The 15,755-nt window shown below is 54.8% G+C and overlaps 9 protein-coding genes across 9 annotated transcripts; 4 read left to right on the top strand and 5 right to left on the bottom strand.

Annotated features, from left to right (window-relative positions):
* Positions 1 to 78: 78 nt before the first annotated feature.
* On the bottom strand, positions 79 to 1,929 carry LTR77_002183 (uncharacterized protein; the record flags this gene model as incomplete). Its single annotated transcript, XM_064799442.1, has 3 exons — positions 79 to 208; positions 274 to 1,749; positions 1,814 to 1,929. The coding sequence occupies 3 exons, from the start codon at positions 1,927 to 1,929 to the stop codon at positions 79 to 81; spliced, it is 1,722 nt and encodes a 573-aa protein (XP_064662197.1).
* Positions 1,930 to 4,689: 2,760 nt separating this feature from the next.
* LTR77_002182 (uncharacterized protein) lies at positions 4,690 to 6,598 on the top strand (the record flags this gene model as incomplete). The annotated part of the gene is made up of 3 exons (XM_064799441.1): positions 4,690 to 5,048; positions 5,191 to 6,385; positions 6,446 to 6,598. 3 exons carry the CDS (start codon positions 4,690 to 4,692, stop codon positions 6,596 to 6,598), a joined length of 1,707 nt encoding a protein of 568 aa, XP_064662196.1.
* A 201-nt stretch (positions 6,599 to 6,799) lies between these two features.
* On the bottom strand, positions 6,800 to 7,497 carry LTR77_002181 (uncharacterized protein; the record flags this gene model as incomplete). The annotated part of the gene is made up of 2 exons (XM_064799440.1): positions 6,800 to 6,993; positions 7,020 to 7,497. 2 exons carry the CDS (start codon positions 7,495 to 7,497, stop codon positions 6,800 to 6,802), a joined length of 672 nt encoding a protein of 223 aa, XP_064662195.1.
* A 392-nt stretch (positions 7,498 to 7,889) lies between these two features.
* Positions 7,890 to 8,414, bottom strand: LTR77_002180 (uncharacterized protein; the record flags this gene model as incomplete). The annotated part of the gene is made up of 2 exons (XM_064799439.1): positions 7,890 to 8,171; positions 8,229 to 8,414. 2 exons carry the CDS (start codon positions 8,412 to 8,414, stop codon positions 7,890 to 7,892), a joined length of 468 nt encoding a protein of 155 aa, XP_064662194.1.
* Positions 8,415 to 8,496: 82 nt separating this feature from the next.
* Positions 8,497 to 8,792, bottom strand: LTR77_002179 (uncharacterized protein; the record flags this gene model as incomplete). The annotated part of the gene is made up of 2 exons (XM_064799438.1): positions 8,497 to 8,639; positions 8,699 to 8,792. The coding sequence occupies 2 exons, from the start codon at positions 8,790 to 8,792 to the stop codon at positions 8,497 to 8,499; spliced, it is 237 nt and encodes a 78-aa protein (XP_064662193.1).
* Positions 8,793 to 9,330: 538 nt separating this feature from the next.
* On the top strand, positions 9,331 to 9,987 carry LTR77_002178 (uncharacterized protein; the record flags this gene model as incomplete). Its single annotated transcript, XM_064799437.1, has 1 exon — positions 9,331 to 9,987. One exon carries the CDS (start codon positions 9,331 to 9,333, stop codon positions 9,985 to 9,987), a length of 657 nt encoding a protein of 218 aa, XP_064662192.1.
* A 563-nt stretch (positions 9,988 to 10,550) lies between these two features.
* On the top strand, positions 10,551 to 11,703 carry LTR77_002177 (uncharacterized protein; the record flags this gene model as incomplete). Its single annotated transcript, XM_064799436.1, has 2 exons — positions 10,551 to 11,579; positions 11,650 to 11,703. The coding sequence occupies 2 exons, from the start codon at positions 10,551 to 10,553 to the stop codon at positions 11,701 to 11,703; spliced, it is 1,083 nt and encodes a 360-aa protein (XP_064662191.1).
* Positions 11,704 to 11,856: 153 nt separating this feature from the next.
* On the top strand, positions 11,857 to 12,394 carry LTR77_002176 (uncharacterized protein; the record flags this gene model as incomplete). Its single annotated transcript, XM_064799435.1, has 2 exons — positions 11,857 to 11,984; positions 12,040 to 12,394. 2 exons carry the CDS (start codon positions 11,857 to 11,859, stop codon positions 12,392 to 12,394), a joined length of 483 nt encoding a protein of 160 aa, XP_064662190.1.
* A 1,234-nt stretch (positions 12,395 to 13,628) lies between these two features.
* LTR77_002175 (uncharacterized protein) lies at positions 13,629 to 14,654 on the bottom strand (the record flags this gene model as incomplete). The annotated part of the gene is made up of 3 exons (XM_064799434.1): positions 13,629 to 14,195; positions 14,249 to 14,517; positions 14,576 to 14,654. The coding sequence occupies 3 exons, from the start codon at positions 14,652 to 14,654 to the stop codon at positions 13,629 to 13,631; spliced, it is 915 nt and encodes a 304-aa protein (XP_064662189.1).
* Between the last annotated feature and the right edge of the window lie 1,101 nt (positions 14,655 to 15,755).

The following is a 15,755-nucleotide window of genomic DNA, read 5'->3' as shown; positions in this document are numbered from 1 at the left end:
CCTTGCTGATGCTGCTGCTGAACGCGATGATTGGTTTGCGATACTTTCTCATCGCGTTGTTCCCGTCGTGGGTGGATGTTATTGGTACATGCCCGGATGGTGCGGCGCCATGGGGCCTTGAGGGGAACGGAACATCTGGACGACGCGTCGTCCGACTGAGGGTTCCAGCTCTGTGCCGTCTCTGGCGATCTTGATCTCGCGGTTCGCGCTGTGAGGACGTTTGTGGTCAGCATTAACACATCTCCCAAGCTCGAGTCGTCGGCTTGGACTTACTTCCAAGGGTTCCTCAGCCCCCTCGTCCGGTAGAATGGCAACCGCGACGTCGACATCCATTCCACAGAAAATTGTTTGCCCCAATTCTGGTTGCCCGACTCTCCGTCCGCCTTCATCGGCGACCCCTCGTCCTCATTGTCCGAGTGCTCTGCCTCCCAGAAAATCGTGCCGCGAGCAGAGTCGTCAATGATCCTCCCCCTTGGCGCGGTAGCCGTCGCGGGAGTCGCGATAGATTGCGGCGCGCCTGACGATGGGGTCTCGGCTTGCGACACAGAAGCGCCGAGGTTGACGGGCTCGCCGGAGATTTTCGACGCCATTCGTGCGTAGCCAAAGTACTCGCCCGACTTATTCGCGGAGAAGATGAGGCAGACGTTGTCGGCGTTTTCGTAGGCTTCGTTCAATGCCTTTTCATTGTGTGACTGCGTCGCCCAGATGCCGTTGCGGACGCTGGCTTCCAGGTCTTGGGCTGTGAGACTTTTGACGATGAAGAATTTCTCTGGTACCCGTTGGTTTTGTTCTGCGGAAGATGTAGTGGTGTCTCCGTCTGTTGTGGGTGCCGCGCTGCCTCCGACTATGGTCGGACTAGACGCTTCCTCGGAAATTGTTTGTGAAGAACTGCTGACAGAGCTGTGGTGGGATGGCGGCGGCGTGTCCAATTGAGCTGGAGCGAGGTTTTGGTTCGAAGTAGTCGACGATGTGGAGCCTCTGCGCAAGCGACACACCAGCCGAACGCCGTGGAAGCGCGAATCGTGGAACCGGTTCATCGCAGCCGTGCAAGCGGCTTCTGTCCGGTAGTTGACAAACGCGCAGTTGCTCTTCGATATGAGGAACAGGCTCTCGATGTCTTTGGTGGCGTCTTTCGAGAAGTGGTCTTTCAGGTCGGTCACATTGGCATTTGGCGGAAGGTTGCCGACCCAGAGAGCGTTCCCTGATTGTTTCGGTTTGCGCGGTGGCCCTCTGGGATAGGACGGAATTGGACCTGGCTCTGAGCCTCTGCGAATGTACTGCCCATAATCACCTGCCATCTGCGGAGGCATGCCATAGGCATTGAGAGGTGCCATGCGGGGGTCAAAAGTGTTAATGGGGGGAGGCTGCATGCCATACGCATAGGGGTCGAACTGCTGGTACTGTCCTTGCGAGGGAAGTGGCATCGCCTGCCTTTGCATCATGGAACCTTGAGAAGGCATGGAACTGAACTGAGGCATCATGTACTGCTGTTGCTGCGCTCTGGGGTCCATTGATCCTCTGTGATCCATTGGCTGCGGTGGCGTTTGGTGAGAACGGTAAGCAGGTGGGATGCCCACACCTCCTGCGGCGCCGTAATGGCTGGGCGACCCCATGTGGTCCTGGCCGAGTTGTGGCAGAGCAGCACGTAGTGCGCCCATGTCCATCGGTCGTTGGCCATACGGAAGGTTGGACGAGGGCGCTGAAGGAAACGGCTGGCTCACACAATCGAGCTGGGATTGAAATGCGGCACTACTGAGGTCGAAAGGTTGTCAACGATGCGTCCAAATCGGCCAATGTGAAAGGTCAACGTTACCTGTCGTGAGGCAGGCGGGCGGGATCGCTCGCGAAAGCCTTGGCCTGGCCTTGATCGTGGCCTTGGCTGGGACTGAGTCCGCGGACCTGGTTGCTGTCGAGGTTGATATCACCCATTGTGCTGAGCAAGCGCAGCAAAGTTGAAGAGTTGCGCGAGCATGCTTCTCATATGAAGAAGCCGCGCTCGGAGCTATGAGTTAAGGTAAAATGCACCAAGTTAGCGAGTCCTTGTCTGCCGGATCTAAATGCAATGGCCAGCATCCAGGGTGCTGGAAAAGCGGAACCCGGGTGAGGCGCAACTGGGGCCTGCAGCAAGTCCATGCCAGGCAAGATCTAGAGCACTGGAGGCCGGAGGCAGCGGTCCCTCGTCCTATGATCCTATCTTTACAACGTCACTCGGGAGTGCTATGCGGTGCGGCGTCGTGGTGTAGCGTACAGTAGCCGCGGCACACGTGGTGGCAGCTATATGGCACTCCGCTATAAGGCTTGTCAGTGACAGGCTGGGCTGCATTGAGCACCACCGTCGACGTGCGTGATACCGTAGCTAGACCCTGATGCACAGGGCGTACGCCTTGTTCTTGAGCCGCACACTGGCTATACATCAGCAGGCCTCCTAAATTTCTATTCGTCACGTCTGACATGGCCTTCGTCTGCTCTACAAGGGCTCTTTCAGCAGCATCCTGGACACCGGTACCTGAGCGAGCCAGTGGTTCGCCACAACGGACCGCCGAGCCTACCACCGCGAGCACCCCTATAGCACGGCATCGGTGGGGGCTAACCTTCCTGCTGCTCCGGGGTGGGGTGTTACAGCAGCGAGCAAGCAGTCCTCGGGTGGAGCGCCGGTGGTTGCGTGTTGCGTCGGTGGCGAACGCAATTCCATGGCATGCTCCGAGGCTCGCGGGGGTCGTCTACAGACAGACATGGATTCCTGCTTGACCATCGTTCCCGTGATAGTAATATTGACGAGGTCCAAGCCGACGCGGTCTGGCCCTGCACCGCCTCACCTCGCTGCGTGGCTCAGATCAGCACACATACCATACTTCGAGGCAAGATCGGCGGGGCTCCACGCATTGATTTGGCGTTTACCGCGAGCCGAACCACGTCAAACGCATTTAGCCTTCTAGGCCCACTGTTGCGGAGGTCGCTCCGAATCCACTTCATTCCACGGCACATGCTGCGTGCGGGGCACTGACGTCGAAAGAGCATTGAAACTGCCACATCCGGCATTGATGCTTGGACGTCTGAAGTCGAAAGCGCCACCTTCGCCGCGCCCAGCTACGCCACCCCCTATTGGTCCGCCTTCTCTCCACGAACTGCATTCAAGCTCTTGACAACACCAGACACTGCTTTCTTAACTCCCGTTCAAGATGCTCCAACACACTGCGGTAGCTATATGGTAAGCCCCGGCGCTTCGCTTGCGAGGATTGCCTGTCGCACTTGCACGTACACATTCGCCACCCTCCTCCGGGCGACGCTCCGCCCAATGCCACATGATGCGGTCGTGATCGGTTGATAGTTGCAGGATCCATGCGAGGGACGTCCGCCGCCCCGGGCTGGACTGAACAACGGTATGTACGAGCTCTAGAGGCCATCGGAGGAGCAACATCCGGGATGTCGAGGACACACCCGCCGAGAGTACTCCGGCTCCGCAGATATGTGAGACCGATTTGCCACCTCATGGACGGCAACCACGCCGGAGATATGTACATGCAAGTCTACAGGTGTGCTTGCATACGCAGATACCCACGTGGCGCCATGAGGATCGTTATCATCCTTACCCGCCCGGCTTCATATGATACCTGGAGGCTCTGCTTCCGAGGCTTGGGCGACATGTGCTCGTCAAGCGGAAGCGGCTCTTATGGACAGTGCTTTGCTATCAAGCAGTTTCGAGTCGCAAGCGACCATCTAGCATGACCACGGCAGTTGAGTCCGGTCCGTGTGGGATGCTCCGGCAGTGTTGGTGCCCAAGGGCTGCGCAGTGCTCGAACGGTAGGACAGGATTTCCAATGCTTCTGCATTCATCAACGGACTGCGATTGAATTCAAATAACCCACTACAGCGAAACCCGCTGCAGCGACAGCAAACCCACCGCATCCCACAACACACCACAGGCCATGCCGAGGGCTAGACCCAGCGGAGTACAGCACATTCTCCGCAGTCGTTGATGCTAGTCATGGCAACATGAGGTGGGCTGCTCTGCTCACTCTCCTCACAGCATCTAGCCCATCCGTGAGCCTGAAGAAAACTACATTCTGAAGGGGCTGCAAACACCCTGGCGATCCAAACTAATCGTCACGGACCGCTGCAAAGCACTGATATAGCCCGTTTTCAGTCCACTCTTCGCCATGCTCCCCTTCCAGTAAAATCCCAGTAATATCCATCGGATTTTACTGCCAACTGCCAGAGCTGGCATTGCGCCGACGAACTCACGGGGCACGGAAGCTACATGTATCTCTCGTTGACGAAGTCACAAATTCCTCTACGGCGGGTGCTTGAAGGTTCGTACTCATCATCCGCAGACGTTTTGGGCGGCATTTAGATTCCTCCGAAGGATGTTAAAAGCACTTTCATCGAAGTCGCTGTGCAAAACAATCATCTATCATGCTCTGGCTTGTTGAAGTAGCATTCACGTCCGATTGAAGTCGTCGGTCGGTTATCGCTGAATCTTCCATCAGCCAATCACAAGAAGCCGACTTCGGATGAGGCAGGCTCTCGCGAACTTCGACGATCACAACCACAACCGCATCTCGCAGGTGAGGAGTAAGTAAGAAGATCCCACCTTCCTGTTCCTTGTACCAGCCGCCTGGTAAAAGCATGGGAATGCGTTGCTTGTCGTTCTCTTGTCTTTTCATCATCTCCATCTCTACCACCATCAATATGAGGACAGCACTAGCAGCCGTGGTTCCGGGACTTCTCTTATCGCAGACCAGCAACGCCTCGCCGGCATGGACGTACAACGAGCGCGGTGTGTCTCACCACCCGCTGGATCCAGGAAATGACAAGCTTGGTGCTGTGGCTTCGGAGAGCTCGATATGTTCGAACATCGGGATTAAGACGCTGAAGTGTGGTGGGAATGCCGCTGATAGCCTGGTCGCGACGGTGTTGTGTATTGGGGTCGTTGGGATGTATCACAGTGGTATTGGCGGCGGCGGGTTCATGTTGCTGAGGACGAGTAATGGGTCTTTTGAGAATATCGATTTTCGGGAGACGGCGCCTGCGGCTGCTTTTCAGGATATGTGAGCGAGATCCGGTTTGTACACATCTTTCTGTGACGCTGGCTGATGAATCTCCTTCGTGTGAAAGGTACATCAACAACACAGTAAGTTTCTCCGCCAGCGGAAGCACGGCAGCAGCGCTGACATGGTGACTGCAGAACAGCTCGATCTACGGAGGCCTAGCGAGTGGTGTGCCTGGCGAATTGCGTGGTCTGGCTCACCTACACGAGAACTACGGTGTGTTACCCTGGCACGACGTCGTAATGCCAGCCGTCCATGTCGCTCGCCACGGCTGGCCAGTCAACGACGATCTCGTCCGGTACATGGCATTAGCGATCGAAGGGATCGACAACTTCCTCGTCAACGAGCCGACCTGGGCCATTGATTTTGCACCAGAAGGAAAGCTGTTGAAGCTGAACGACACCATCACGCGCCGACGATATGCGGACACTTTGCAAACGATTGCTGAACGAGGTCCGGACGCCTTTTATACTGGTCCGATCGCTGAAGCCACGATAAGAACGCTACAGCACCACAATGGCACGATGACTATGGATGATCTCAAGAACTACGCAGTCGCTCTTCGCGAGCCGGCCGCGATCGACTATCGCAACTACAAGATCCGCAGCTGCAGTGCGCCTTCCTCTGGCACTGTCGCAATGTCGGTGATGAAGATCTCTGAAGGCTTCGACACTCTAGGCTGGCCTGCAGATCTTAATATCTCGACCCACCGCTTTGACGAGGCCATCCGCTTTGCGTACGGTCAGCGCAGCGAGCTGGGTGATCCGGAGTTCGTGCCGGGAATGCTTGAGTTTGAGACGGAGATGCTGAATGCTACGGTTGCTGCTCAGATACGCTCGAGGATTAACGATTTCCATACGCTGAACGTGTCTGCATACGACCCATCCGGTTTCGAGTCATTGAACACTCCCGGTACATCGGCGGTAGCTGTCAGCGATTCCAGCGGGATGGCGATATCATTAACCACTACGGTCAACCTGCTGTTCGGCTCTCACCTGATGGTCCCAGAAACCGGCGTCATCATGAACAACGAGATGAACGACTTCAGCATCCCAGGCACCTCGAACGCCTTTGGCTACGTTCCCTCGCCTGCAAACTACATCCGCCCTGGCAAACGACCCTTGAGCTCCATCACCCCGACGATTGCCGAACACGCAGATGGCTCGCTCTACTACGTCGTCGGCGCCGCCGGCGGGAGCAGAATCATCACCGCCACGCTGCAGAATCTCTGGCACGTGCTTGATCAGAACATGACTGCTCCGGAGGCGTTGGCGAGGCCGAGGTTTCATGATCAGTTGGTTCCGGATCAGATTATGTTTGAGTATGCCTATGATAACGTGCGTTGCCGATTATTCTCTCTACGATGTCTAGGTCATATGCTGACGAAATCTGCGCAGGAGACTGTTGACTTCATGAAGGCGAGAGGGCATAACGTTACATGGATGGCACCTGGTAGTTCTAGCGCGCAGTCTTTGCGGCGGCTTGCGAATGGGACGTTCGAGGCTGCTGGCGAGCCACGGCAGGAGAATAGCGGTGGGTATGCGATATAGCTGTTTACAGGCAATTGTGGATGAAGTCCCAGCGTACGTCTCGATGTGCTATTGGGTGTACAGGAAACATCTTATATCCACACCGTCGTACCGTGGGAGGTATTTATGTATGATCAACTTAACTCATACCAGAGTCCGCAGCGCCGGCACTGGGTCCAGTTGTTTCCCCACCTCAACAGGCGCTCACAACAGCAAAGGCTTTTACTGGACGATTCGACCCATGATCGTAACGCTGCCATCGACGTCAGGGTCGCCTTGAACCCAGGTGGCATATCCACTCTTGGCATACTGTGCTTGTAGCTTCTGCTCGACCTGGACGTCAGTATACTTGTTAGCCACTTCCGTGCTCGCATCTCTCGCCAGCGATAGAACACTCACGATGTTGTCGTCCTCATCTGGATAGATGCTCCATGAAACAAACTCAAGACTTGCGGACCCAATCCCTTCCCTCGCGAGTCCTCGAAGAGCTTGAACATCTCGATGAAGACGAATCTGGGGGTCGCGAGCTGCTGGCTGTACTGCTGCACGGAGTCACTCGGTTCGCCGGACTTGGTATACAGCATCTTAGAAACCATGCGGAGTTCAGCTGTGAAGTTTTCATCACTAGCCTTTGCCCTCGCGCCCAAGAGCTCTCCGATCCAGGCTGGAATGTCTTTGGCTGTGAGTTCGTCTTTGCGAACGTACCAGGCGATCAGCTCGCCAATGGTGACTGTTTTCTTGTTAGCCAGTTGCAAGAAGAAGTCGACATCAAGACGTCGGATGCTTGTGTACGTACCGAACGTCTCGATATTGATGGTGCAGCGAAGAGTACCCGACTCTTTCTTGTGCGTGTAGGAGGCGTGTGCTTCGTGGGTCGCTTCCTGGTCGAACTCTCGCTGTGTTGCTCGTTTGGCTGGCATGTTGCTGGTTTGATGGTGAACAGTAACTTGAATGGGCTAGTGAGAAGGGAGGGATCGAGGGATACGTTAGCACAGACTGGGACCTAGAGAACAACGTGTACATCTCCAAGAGGCTGAAAGAATCAAAAAGGCAATAGGCATTGTTGACGTCTTTGTGTCGCTCCCCAAGAGCATACGACGTCGGAGGATTGCCCAACAATGCGAAGGCCACGGCGAGCAACAGGTAGGTAAGAAACTTGACGTATGGACACTGCAGAAAGAAGACTGGATGCATGTTGCATTGCACGGTGTAGGATCTGATCTCTCTCGCTCGACAGTACTCGATGCTCCGCAAGCTCAGAGCTTCGACCTACCAACCCGTTGGCCAAGCATCATTCGCAGTAAATCATAACTCAGTTCTTCATGTAAGCATCGCCAATACCCCTCTGCACAGCCGGCCTCTCCTTGATCCTGGCGATCCACTCGAGAAGGTGCGGGAATTGGTCCATGTCGCTCTGCTCGAAGCTTCGGTCCCAACCCTTGACCCACGGCCAGGTCTTGATGTCGGCGATGGAGTACTTGCCCTTGCCCTTTCCGGCGAGGTACTCCTTCTTTTCGCCGGTGTACTTGCCGCTTAGCTGGATCTCGAGGACGCCGAAGACTCGCAGCACTTCGTTCTTGAAGCGGTTGATGGCCTAGAAAAAGGGAATTGATGAGAAGTGGCAAAGACATAAAGGTGCGGATGGACTCACGTATGGCAGTTTCTCAGGCGCCATGCGGGTAAAGTGCGTGACTTGACCCTGGTAAGGAGCACCACTTCCATGCCAGAAGAAGACCCATTGCAAGCATTCGTTGCGCTCCAGGTCGTCCTTGAAGCCGAAGGTGTCCTTCTTATCGGCGAGCTTCTCTAGGTAGAGCAGCTCAGCAGAGGTCTCCATGACTGGGAAAGGTGGCGACTGGTTGTTGTCTACCAGGACTGGGATGCGGCCTGCATGTCATTGTCAGCTGTTGTTTCAACGCTTATGGTGGACGGAGAACTCCACCATTGGGGTCGAGCTTGAGGAACCAATCCTTCTTCTGGTCATTGGTTGAGATATCGATCAGGGTGGTGCTCCATTCGGTGCCGTAGACATCTTTCAGCTCTTCCAGCATGATTTGGACGGCTTTGAAATAGATTAGCATTGATCTCATCTCTTAATTTCTCAACGTTGGAGGGACGAACCTTGGCCATTGGGCGTGTTCTGGGTCAAGAGATGCAGCCCTTTTGCGTTCTTGACATCGTCCGGCGTGCCGTCGAGGTAGAAGTTGGAGGCCATATCGGCGGTTGTGGGTGATTGGGATCGTTCTTGCTGGTACTCTCGTCGACGTAGTCCGATGCGTTCGAGAAAGGAAGTCTCAGGATTCGATTGAAAGTTGAACTTCTTCTGAGAGTAGTTTCGATGCTGTGAAGACTTTGGAATTGAAGTCGAGAAGGATTGTAACTCAGGAAACAATGACGATGCCTTTTGCATTACAAATGAAGCTCCCCTCATCCATGTCGTGCTGCTGCAGCATTGAACCCCGCCATGCCGACATAGGAGACTTGCACGTGAAAGCGGCATCAACTTCAAGCATCGTTGATTCATCCGCGGCTCGCTCGATGCTGGATATGTTGTGAATACCACAGAAATCCCAAGGAGTCGAGGAAGAGAGAGTTGAGAGAGGTGGATGATGTGAAGTGAAGGAGGTAGTGAACCACTCTGCGGCCCGAGCGCAGCGTATCTGCATTCACGTGAAAGTGCCCTGTCCTGTTCAACTCTTCGACTTGAAGACAATCCAACTACCACGGCACCACCTCGAGCGACAAACGCCAACATGGCCTCCGCCGACCTCATCACCGACCCACTCCTTCGATCCGTCCTCACCTCCGCGGCGCAAGCACGCCAACAAAGCCTGGCCATTCTCGATCTCATTGACACCTTCCACGCCTCGGAACAAGGCGATACAGCCTCCCAATACGAGCTATCAAAGCAGCAGAAGCTTCTCAATGCCCACCTCGCTCAGCTCCGAAGCCTCAATCGCAAGGCTGTCCTCGGTGTGCGCAGCACCAAGCAAGGGACGGCCGAAGCGCGAAGTGAGATCGACTCGCTGCACCTCCAGCTCCAAAACCTCTACTACGAGCAACGACATCTACACGGCGAGATCGCGGCATGCGAGGACTACAAGCACACATACACCGACATCCCTATGATATCGAGCGAGGAGTTTTTAGCATTGCACCCTGAGCACGCGGAGTCTTCTGAGCACGATGTTACGGTCGCCAGGATCGAGGACGAGCATTCCCAGCGCAAGGCACTAGATGAACAGAAGCAGGCTCTGGTCAAGAGGAAAGAAGCGTTGGGCAAGGGGGTGGGTGCGAAGAAGGATGAGCTGGCCAAGTTGGATGCGGAGATGGAGAAGTGGGTTGCTGGACAGGAAGCTATCAAGAAGATCTTTGTGGCCAGGGATGCGAAGATGGCAGATGCCACTTAGGGACGACTGCGAGAATGATTTGGAAGCAGCACCTATTGCGGGCAACCGTACCTGAGCAAAATCTGGAGGACTTCATGCCTTTTCGCGATCAATAACCGTACCGCCGGAACCCTGCGATCCGCCACACACGCCGAAACATGCCAGAACGAGCTGGCATTTGCTTATGCTGAATTGGTCGTCGCTATTTGGCACAGAGAATAGCTTCAACCCGTTCTCTCCCAAGGTCAGTCCTCAGCGCCACTAATATCTTCGGCTTGGCTGATTATTCAAACAAAGATTCATGGTACTAAACTCAAATCTTACCTCCATTGTCCAGCTGTCTGGCTCAGCCCACTCAGCCCATCGTTGGCCCACATCGTAGAGAAGCGAGTCCGCTCTTTGTCTCTCCAACAACGGTTTCCCATGGAGTAAAAGAATTTCGAGGGCGCCCCCTCTTCGGAGGGCCAGCGCAGCGGCATGCCCCAGTCCCACTTTCACACACACGAAATTGCTATATAGTTCCGTTACACGCCATCCGTAACACAGCTGCTCCTCCTTCCCAAGCCCACGGAGCATAAGCAACCATGCTGACGAAACTCACCATCATCACCGCCCTCCTGGCCACCAGCCAGGGTGTCTCGGCTGTCCCGGCGAGTCCGGAGCTGTACAAGCAGAAGCGTGATGTCGTCGTTGTCACCAAGGTCGAGACGGTAACCAAGCACGTGCCGACCGCCAACGCGCACCCGAACGGTTTTGCTGCGTGGCTTAATCCATTCGCACACAAGCCGGCAGGGCAGAAGGATAACAAGCCTCAACCGACCAAGAAGCCGGAGCCGTTCAAGAAGCCAGAACAGCATCCTCAGCAGCAGGGCAACGCGCAGCCGTTGAAGAAGCCGGATCAGCAAGGTAATGGAGATGCCAAGCCGAACCAGGAGGGCAACTCCAAGCCGTTCGCTGGGTTTCCGATCAAGCGACCAGTCGCTCCAGGCTCTTACCCTGAGGCTGGTGACATTGGTGCTGGGAGTGGCAGTGGGAGTGGAACAAGTACCGGTAATGGTAACAACAGTCCTGGCTCAGGCACAGGCGGCTCACCTCCAAGCTATCCAGGCAAATTCAACTACAAGAATACCGTCCTCCACCACCACAACATCCACCGAGCGAACCACTCAGCGGCCGCCCTGACTTGGTCCACCGAGCTCGCCGCCACTGCTGCGAGGATTGCTGGTAGCTGCGTGTATGGTCACAACACGACAGTAGATGGCGGAGGGTATGGTCAGAACATCGCAGCAGGCGTACCAAAGACGCGAGTCTCGGACATTATCACGAACATGTTCTACAACAACGAAGAACCATACTTTGCCGGCCTCTATGGTCAGGACAAGCCAGACATGAGCGACTTCCACCACTGGGGCCATTTCTCGCAGATCGTGTGGAAGAAAACGACGAGCGTGGGCTGCGCTACGCAGGATTGCAGTGCTAAGGGCGGGTTGAAGGGCGTGGGGAGCGGCGTGATGCCGTTCTTTACGGTGTGCAATTACAAGAGTCCGGGCAACATTGCTGGTGGGTATGGGGCGAACATTGGCAGGCCGAAGGGGCGGCCGACCGTTTATGGGGTTAGTGGGATGAAGTAGGCGAAGGGTTCTTTGGTCTTCGTCTGTTGTACGTATGCGAACTTCTATGCAGGATTATTATGCAATTAATACGTTCGCGATTCCCAAGACTTCTCATTCGTTGTAAGTCGGGCTTCTCGACCTCGATCACATGCACAGCAAGCCTGGAAAACCGCGCTAGTGTGCGTCCGAGCCTTCTTCAATCAACTACGGGCCTTCCGAATCTCACCTTCCGAAAAGATCTCACACCAGCAAACTGTCGACAACTTCTTCGCGCACTATGCCGGCCTCACTGCGGGATACGTGGAACTACCAGGGCGGTTACATCAGTCGACTAGAAGAGGGATCGAGAAAGCGCAAGGCGCTCGGCCAGCCTAGTCCCATACAGCACGAGGTGAAGCGCATGAAGTGAGTACTGATGCACCACAGTCATAGGCAAGGTTCGCTAACCGTCCGACTGCAGGATCTACTTCTCTGAAGAAATTATTGTGCTCGTCGGCGAAGAGAAGAAGAGATATGTGGTGCACAAGAATGTCCTCCGCGCGACTTCGCGCTTCTTCCGAGACTGTCTCTCAGGGAAGTGGCGAGAGGCCAGACAGCGTGCGATTCCGCTACCCGAGTCCGTGGCGGATGACTTCGATGTGTACCTCACCTACCTCTGTGAAGGAACGATCGATCTGCCGGAGTTCCACCAGTCTTCAGAGGGCACCGGCCAAGACGCGACTCAATCACAAAAGTCTCAAAACCAGGCTCCAGGCCCTCCGCAAGCTCGCAATGCCGACGGAGTGGGTGATGAGAATGAGGAGGGTGTAGTTTAAATCCGTCTCAGCGATCTGGATGATGAGGACGGACCCAGCAAGGACCACAAGCCTATCCACCAATTTGATCAGATTCTTCACAGCTACGTGCTTGGCGACATGCTCCAGGACGACCATTTCTGCAACGCTGTGATCGAGAAGTGGTTTGACTTACGTCAACAAGGCGACGTGAATATGGACCTATCCGACATCAATGCTGCGGCAAGCAACCTACCACCGTCCGCGAAGCTGCGACTACTGGTTATGCACCACCTGGCGTATTGCGTGCCCCAAGCAACATTCGAATCATGGCCGTCACAGCTCCATACAGATTATCACAAAGCACTTGCAGAAGCCACAGTCGCAGAACGCCACAATCCCACGCACCTCAATCGACCAATGGCTCGTCATCGATGCGAATACCATACGCATCCGGTCCCATCGAAAGAAGTTCAACCGAGTTGGGAGTCGTCAACTTGTCAGATCGGTCGTCCAGTCTACGGCCAACGACGTTATACTCCGGAGTAACCGAGAGAATGGCTGTCGAATGCTTCTGCAGCTCAAGAAATTTGATCCCCTGAAGTACAGCCGAGGGGGATCATAGGGCTCACAGAGTGGCGAATGGGACCAGTTCTTCTGGCTAGCCGATGAGACTTCCTGGATGATGTGCCAATACATGCATTGCTAAGCGCTCGATGGGAGTCCAAGGATCGGTAGAACGCCTTCAACTGGGGCATAGGGTTGGCGCTCAGCGTTACAGGAATTAATGACTTCTTCGGCCGCCCAGAAGCACCATGCTGTCAACGAGGGTGGCATCTTGTCGCCTTGTGTTGCTTCATAAGTGTTTAGAAAGCAATTGTTGTACCAAGTCTCCACCTTTATCCTTCCCTCACAGCGGTCCTGCTGTGCAGATTTTTAAGTACCATTGTAAGAGACTTCATCCACTCGGGGCGATCACGCACATATGAACAACGACGTGAAGTCCAGTCCATACAGACCTGCCCTCGCTGGCTTAAATTGTTAGATCATTCGACGTTAGTAGACGCGCTATGTCCGGACGCGATTAGTTGATTTCGATCGACTCCACCTCCTCGACTTCAACGAAGCCGATACATTTGTTGTAGTGCAACACTACGGGTTCATCACCGCATTGACTGTCTTGATAGCTATCTTGCGAGATGGCCATCGACAGCTGGAGAAACGACGTTGCCGTGTCCTTGCTCAAGGCCAAATAGCTTCGAAAAGCGTGCGTTACTCAGTCATACCAAATAGCATTCATCCCAAACCCCGGCTCCTTGATATCCAAATGCGCCACCCGCCCCAACAACTCATCCTTCCACCGATACATCTCCACAAACCCCTTCTCATCATCACACAGCGCCAACCACTCGTCGCTCCACGGACACGGACTCACAGCATTCGAATGCCCACCGCTCGTCGGCGTCGGGTTCAAACAGATCTGCCTTTCCACCTCCCCCTGCTTCCCGAGCTTGAATGCTGCGATGTAGCCGGTCAAGTCCGGGCTGTTAGAGCGGGACGTAGCGAAGAGGTACTCGCCGCTCTGCGAGCAGAAGCAGACGTCGGAGCGGTACATTTTGGGATGGAACTTGTCGAAGTCGGGTGGGATGAGGGGGTATGTCTGGTTGGTGTAGATCGGTTTGTGGGTGCTGGGGTCGAGGGTGTAGATGCAGAGGCGGTTGCCGGATTCCATGAGGACGTAGAGGTGGGTGTTGGAGGGGTGGATCTCGACCCAGCGGGGGTGGTCGTTGGGGGAGGGTGCGAGCGTGGAGTCGATGAGGGTTAGTTGGCCAGTTTGCGGGTCCTGGAAAGAGGTGAGCAAACGCATGACCGTCTACGGAAGGTAGAGTGGCTTACTTTCTTGTGAGTCCAGATCTTATTGGCCCACATGTCAGCAGAATACAAATACTCCTCCTTCGAATCAAACACCATGCCATGGATAGCAGACTTCTCATCGAGCTCAGCGTTCTGGATGTTCTTGTCAATAGCTCTGGTAGAATCCACGCTGAAGACATTCAAGAAGCCCGCGTGTTCATAGAAGGGGTTGCCGTAGACATTGTATGGCGCAAGCTTCGCTGCGAGCACGAAGATCGCACGAGTCTTAGTATCGGCATCATTCGCTCGAGCTAACAGCGTGTCAGCATGGTCTAGTACTGAGAGCAGGAGGTTCAAGGGCATTCATACAGTGGCCACCCATTGGCAACGAAGCATGGTGTTTGATGTCCATCGGACTGTCGACAGCGTACGAACCCCATTTCTTCATGCCAGCTCCGTAGATGTTCTTTCGAGCGTGCTGTGCGTCTGTCAGTCATCGCTGTCTCAAGCTTCCGTCTCCGTCTGAGGCCTACATCGAATGTCATCCATGATATAGGTTCGTCCTTCGGTATCTCCGTTCGTTTGACGAGCTCTAAAGTTCGTTTCTCGTCATCGAAGACTACTGTGAAGATCGCTCCTGGCGGTGTCCTATTATGTCCAAGGTCAACTACCCATCGTTGCCTATAAACCAAGAGGTCTTCTAGAAAGGAGGGCTACATATCACATACCAGGTCCCAATCATGAGATGGTGCTTCATGCTCGCGGTTGGCTGGCGGACTTTCGATAGTCTACAACGGCGCAATAACATGCAACTTTTACGTGCACTGCGAATACCCCGAGTAGATATGTGGGTAGTTGTGCAGGAGGAAATATGGAAGAACGATCAACCGTCGACGGTTGCCGATGCAAGAACCCGCAACTGCCGAATTCGGAAGCTTCACTTGCAGTCACCTCTGATTGTCAAACCCCCTTATGATCACGACACGGCCATGCTCAGCCTTGCGTATGTAATGAACAGGAAGGACGTGCCGGTTAACAGACATCAACACTTCGGCGGTATATCTCCAAAAAGTTTCCAGAAAGGATTTGATGGACCCATCAGTTGTCAAAATATTTCCTTCCATCTTGTAAACGAGTGATTCTACTCTACCCCTAGCCGTCCCTTCACCATGCGTCCCTCGTTAACCGTCGTTGTTCCCCCACCTCCTCCATTCATTCCCCAAAGGCTTTCACAGATGGCCACCTTCCCTCCAATCCCCTCACCGCAGCCCTCTCTCTCCCTCGGAGCGTGCACTTAGGTGCACTTCCCCTTATGACACTTCCTCCCCCCCTGACACTTATGCGTAACCTTCCACGCCAACGGCGGTGGAGTCCCGTCGCCCTCCTCGCACGTCAACTACACTGAAGCGTCAGCAACGCTCCGTCTTCGAATAATAACCCTCCGCTCCGGGCTGAACATCGACCGTATGTTGGGATTTGGGAGGCTGGTACTCACGACATGCGTCCGGTCATTCGTACACGCCTTGCGCGTGGTCGCCGGACACGCGGT

This window comes from Saxophila tyrrhenica (assembly GCF_035928015.1).
Source record: "Saxophila tyrrhenica strain CCFEE 5935 chromosome Unknown scaffold_3, whole genome shotgun sequence".
Taxonomy (NCBI): Eukaryota; Fungi; Ascomycota; class Dothideomycetes; order Mycosphaerellales; family Extremaceae; genus Saxophila; species Saxophila tyrrhenica.
The sequence above is the reverse complement of the archived record's forward strand: the minus strand, read 5'-3'. Positions and strand labels throughout refer to the sequence as shown.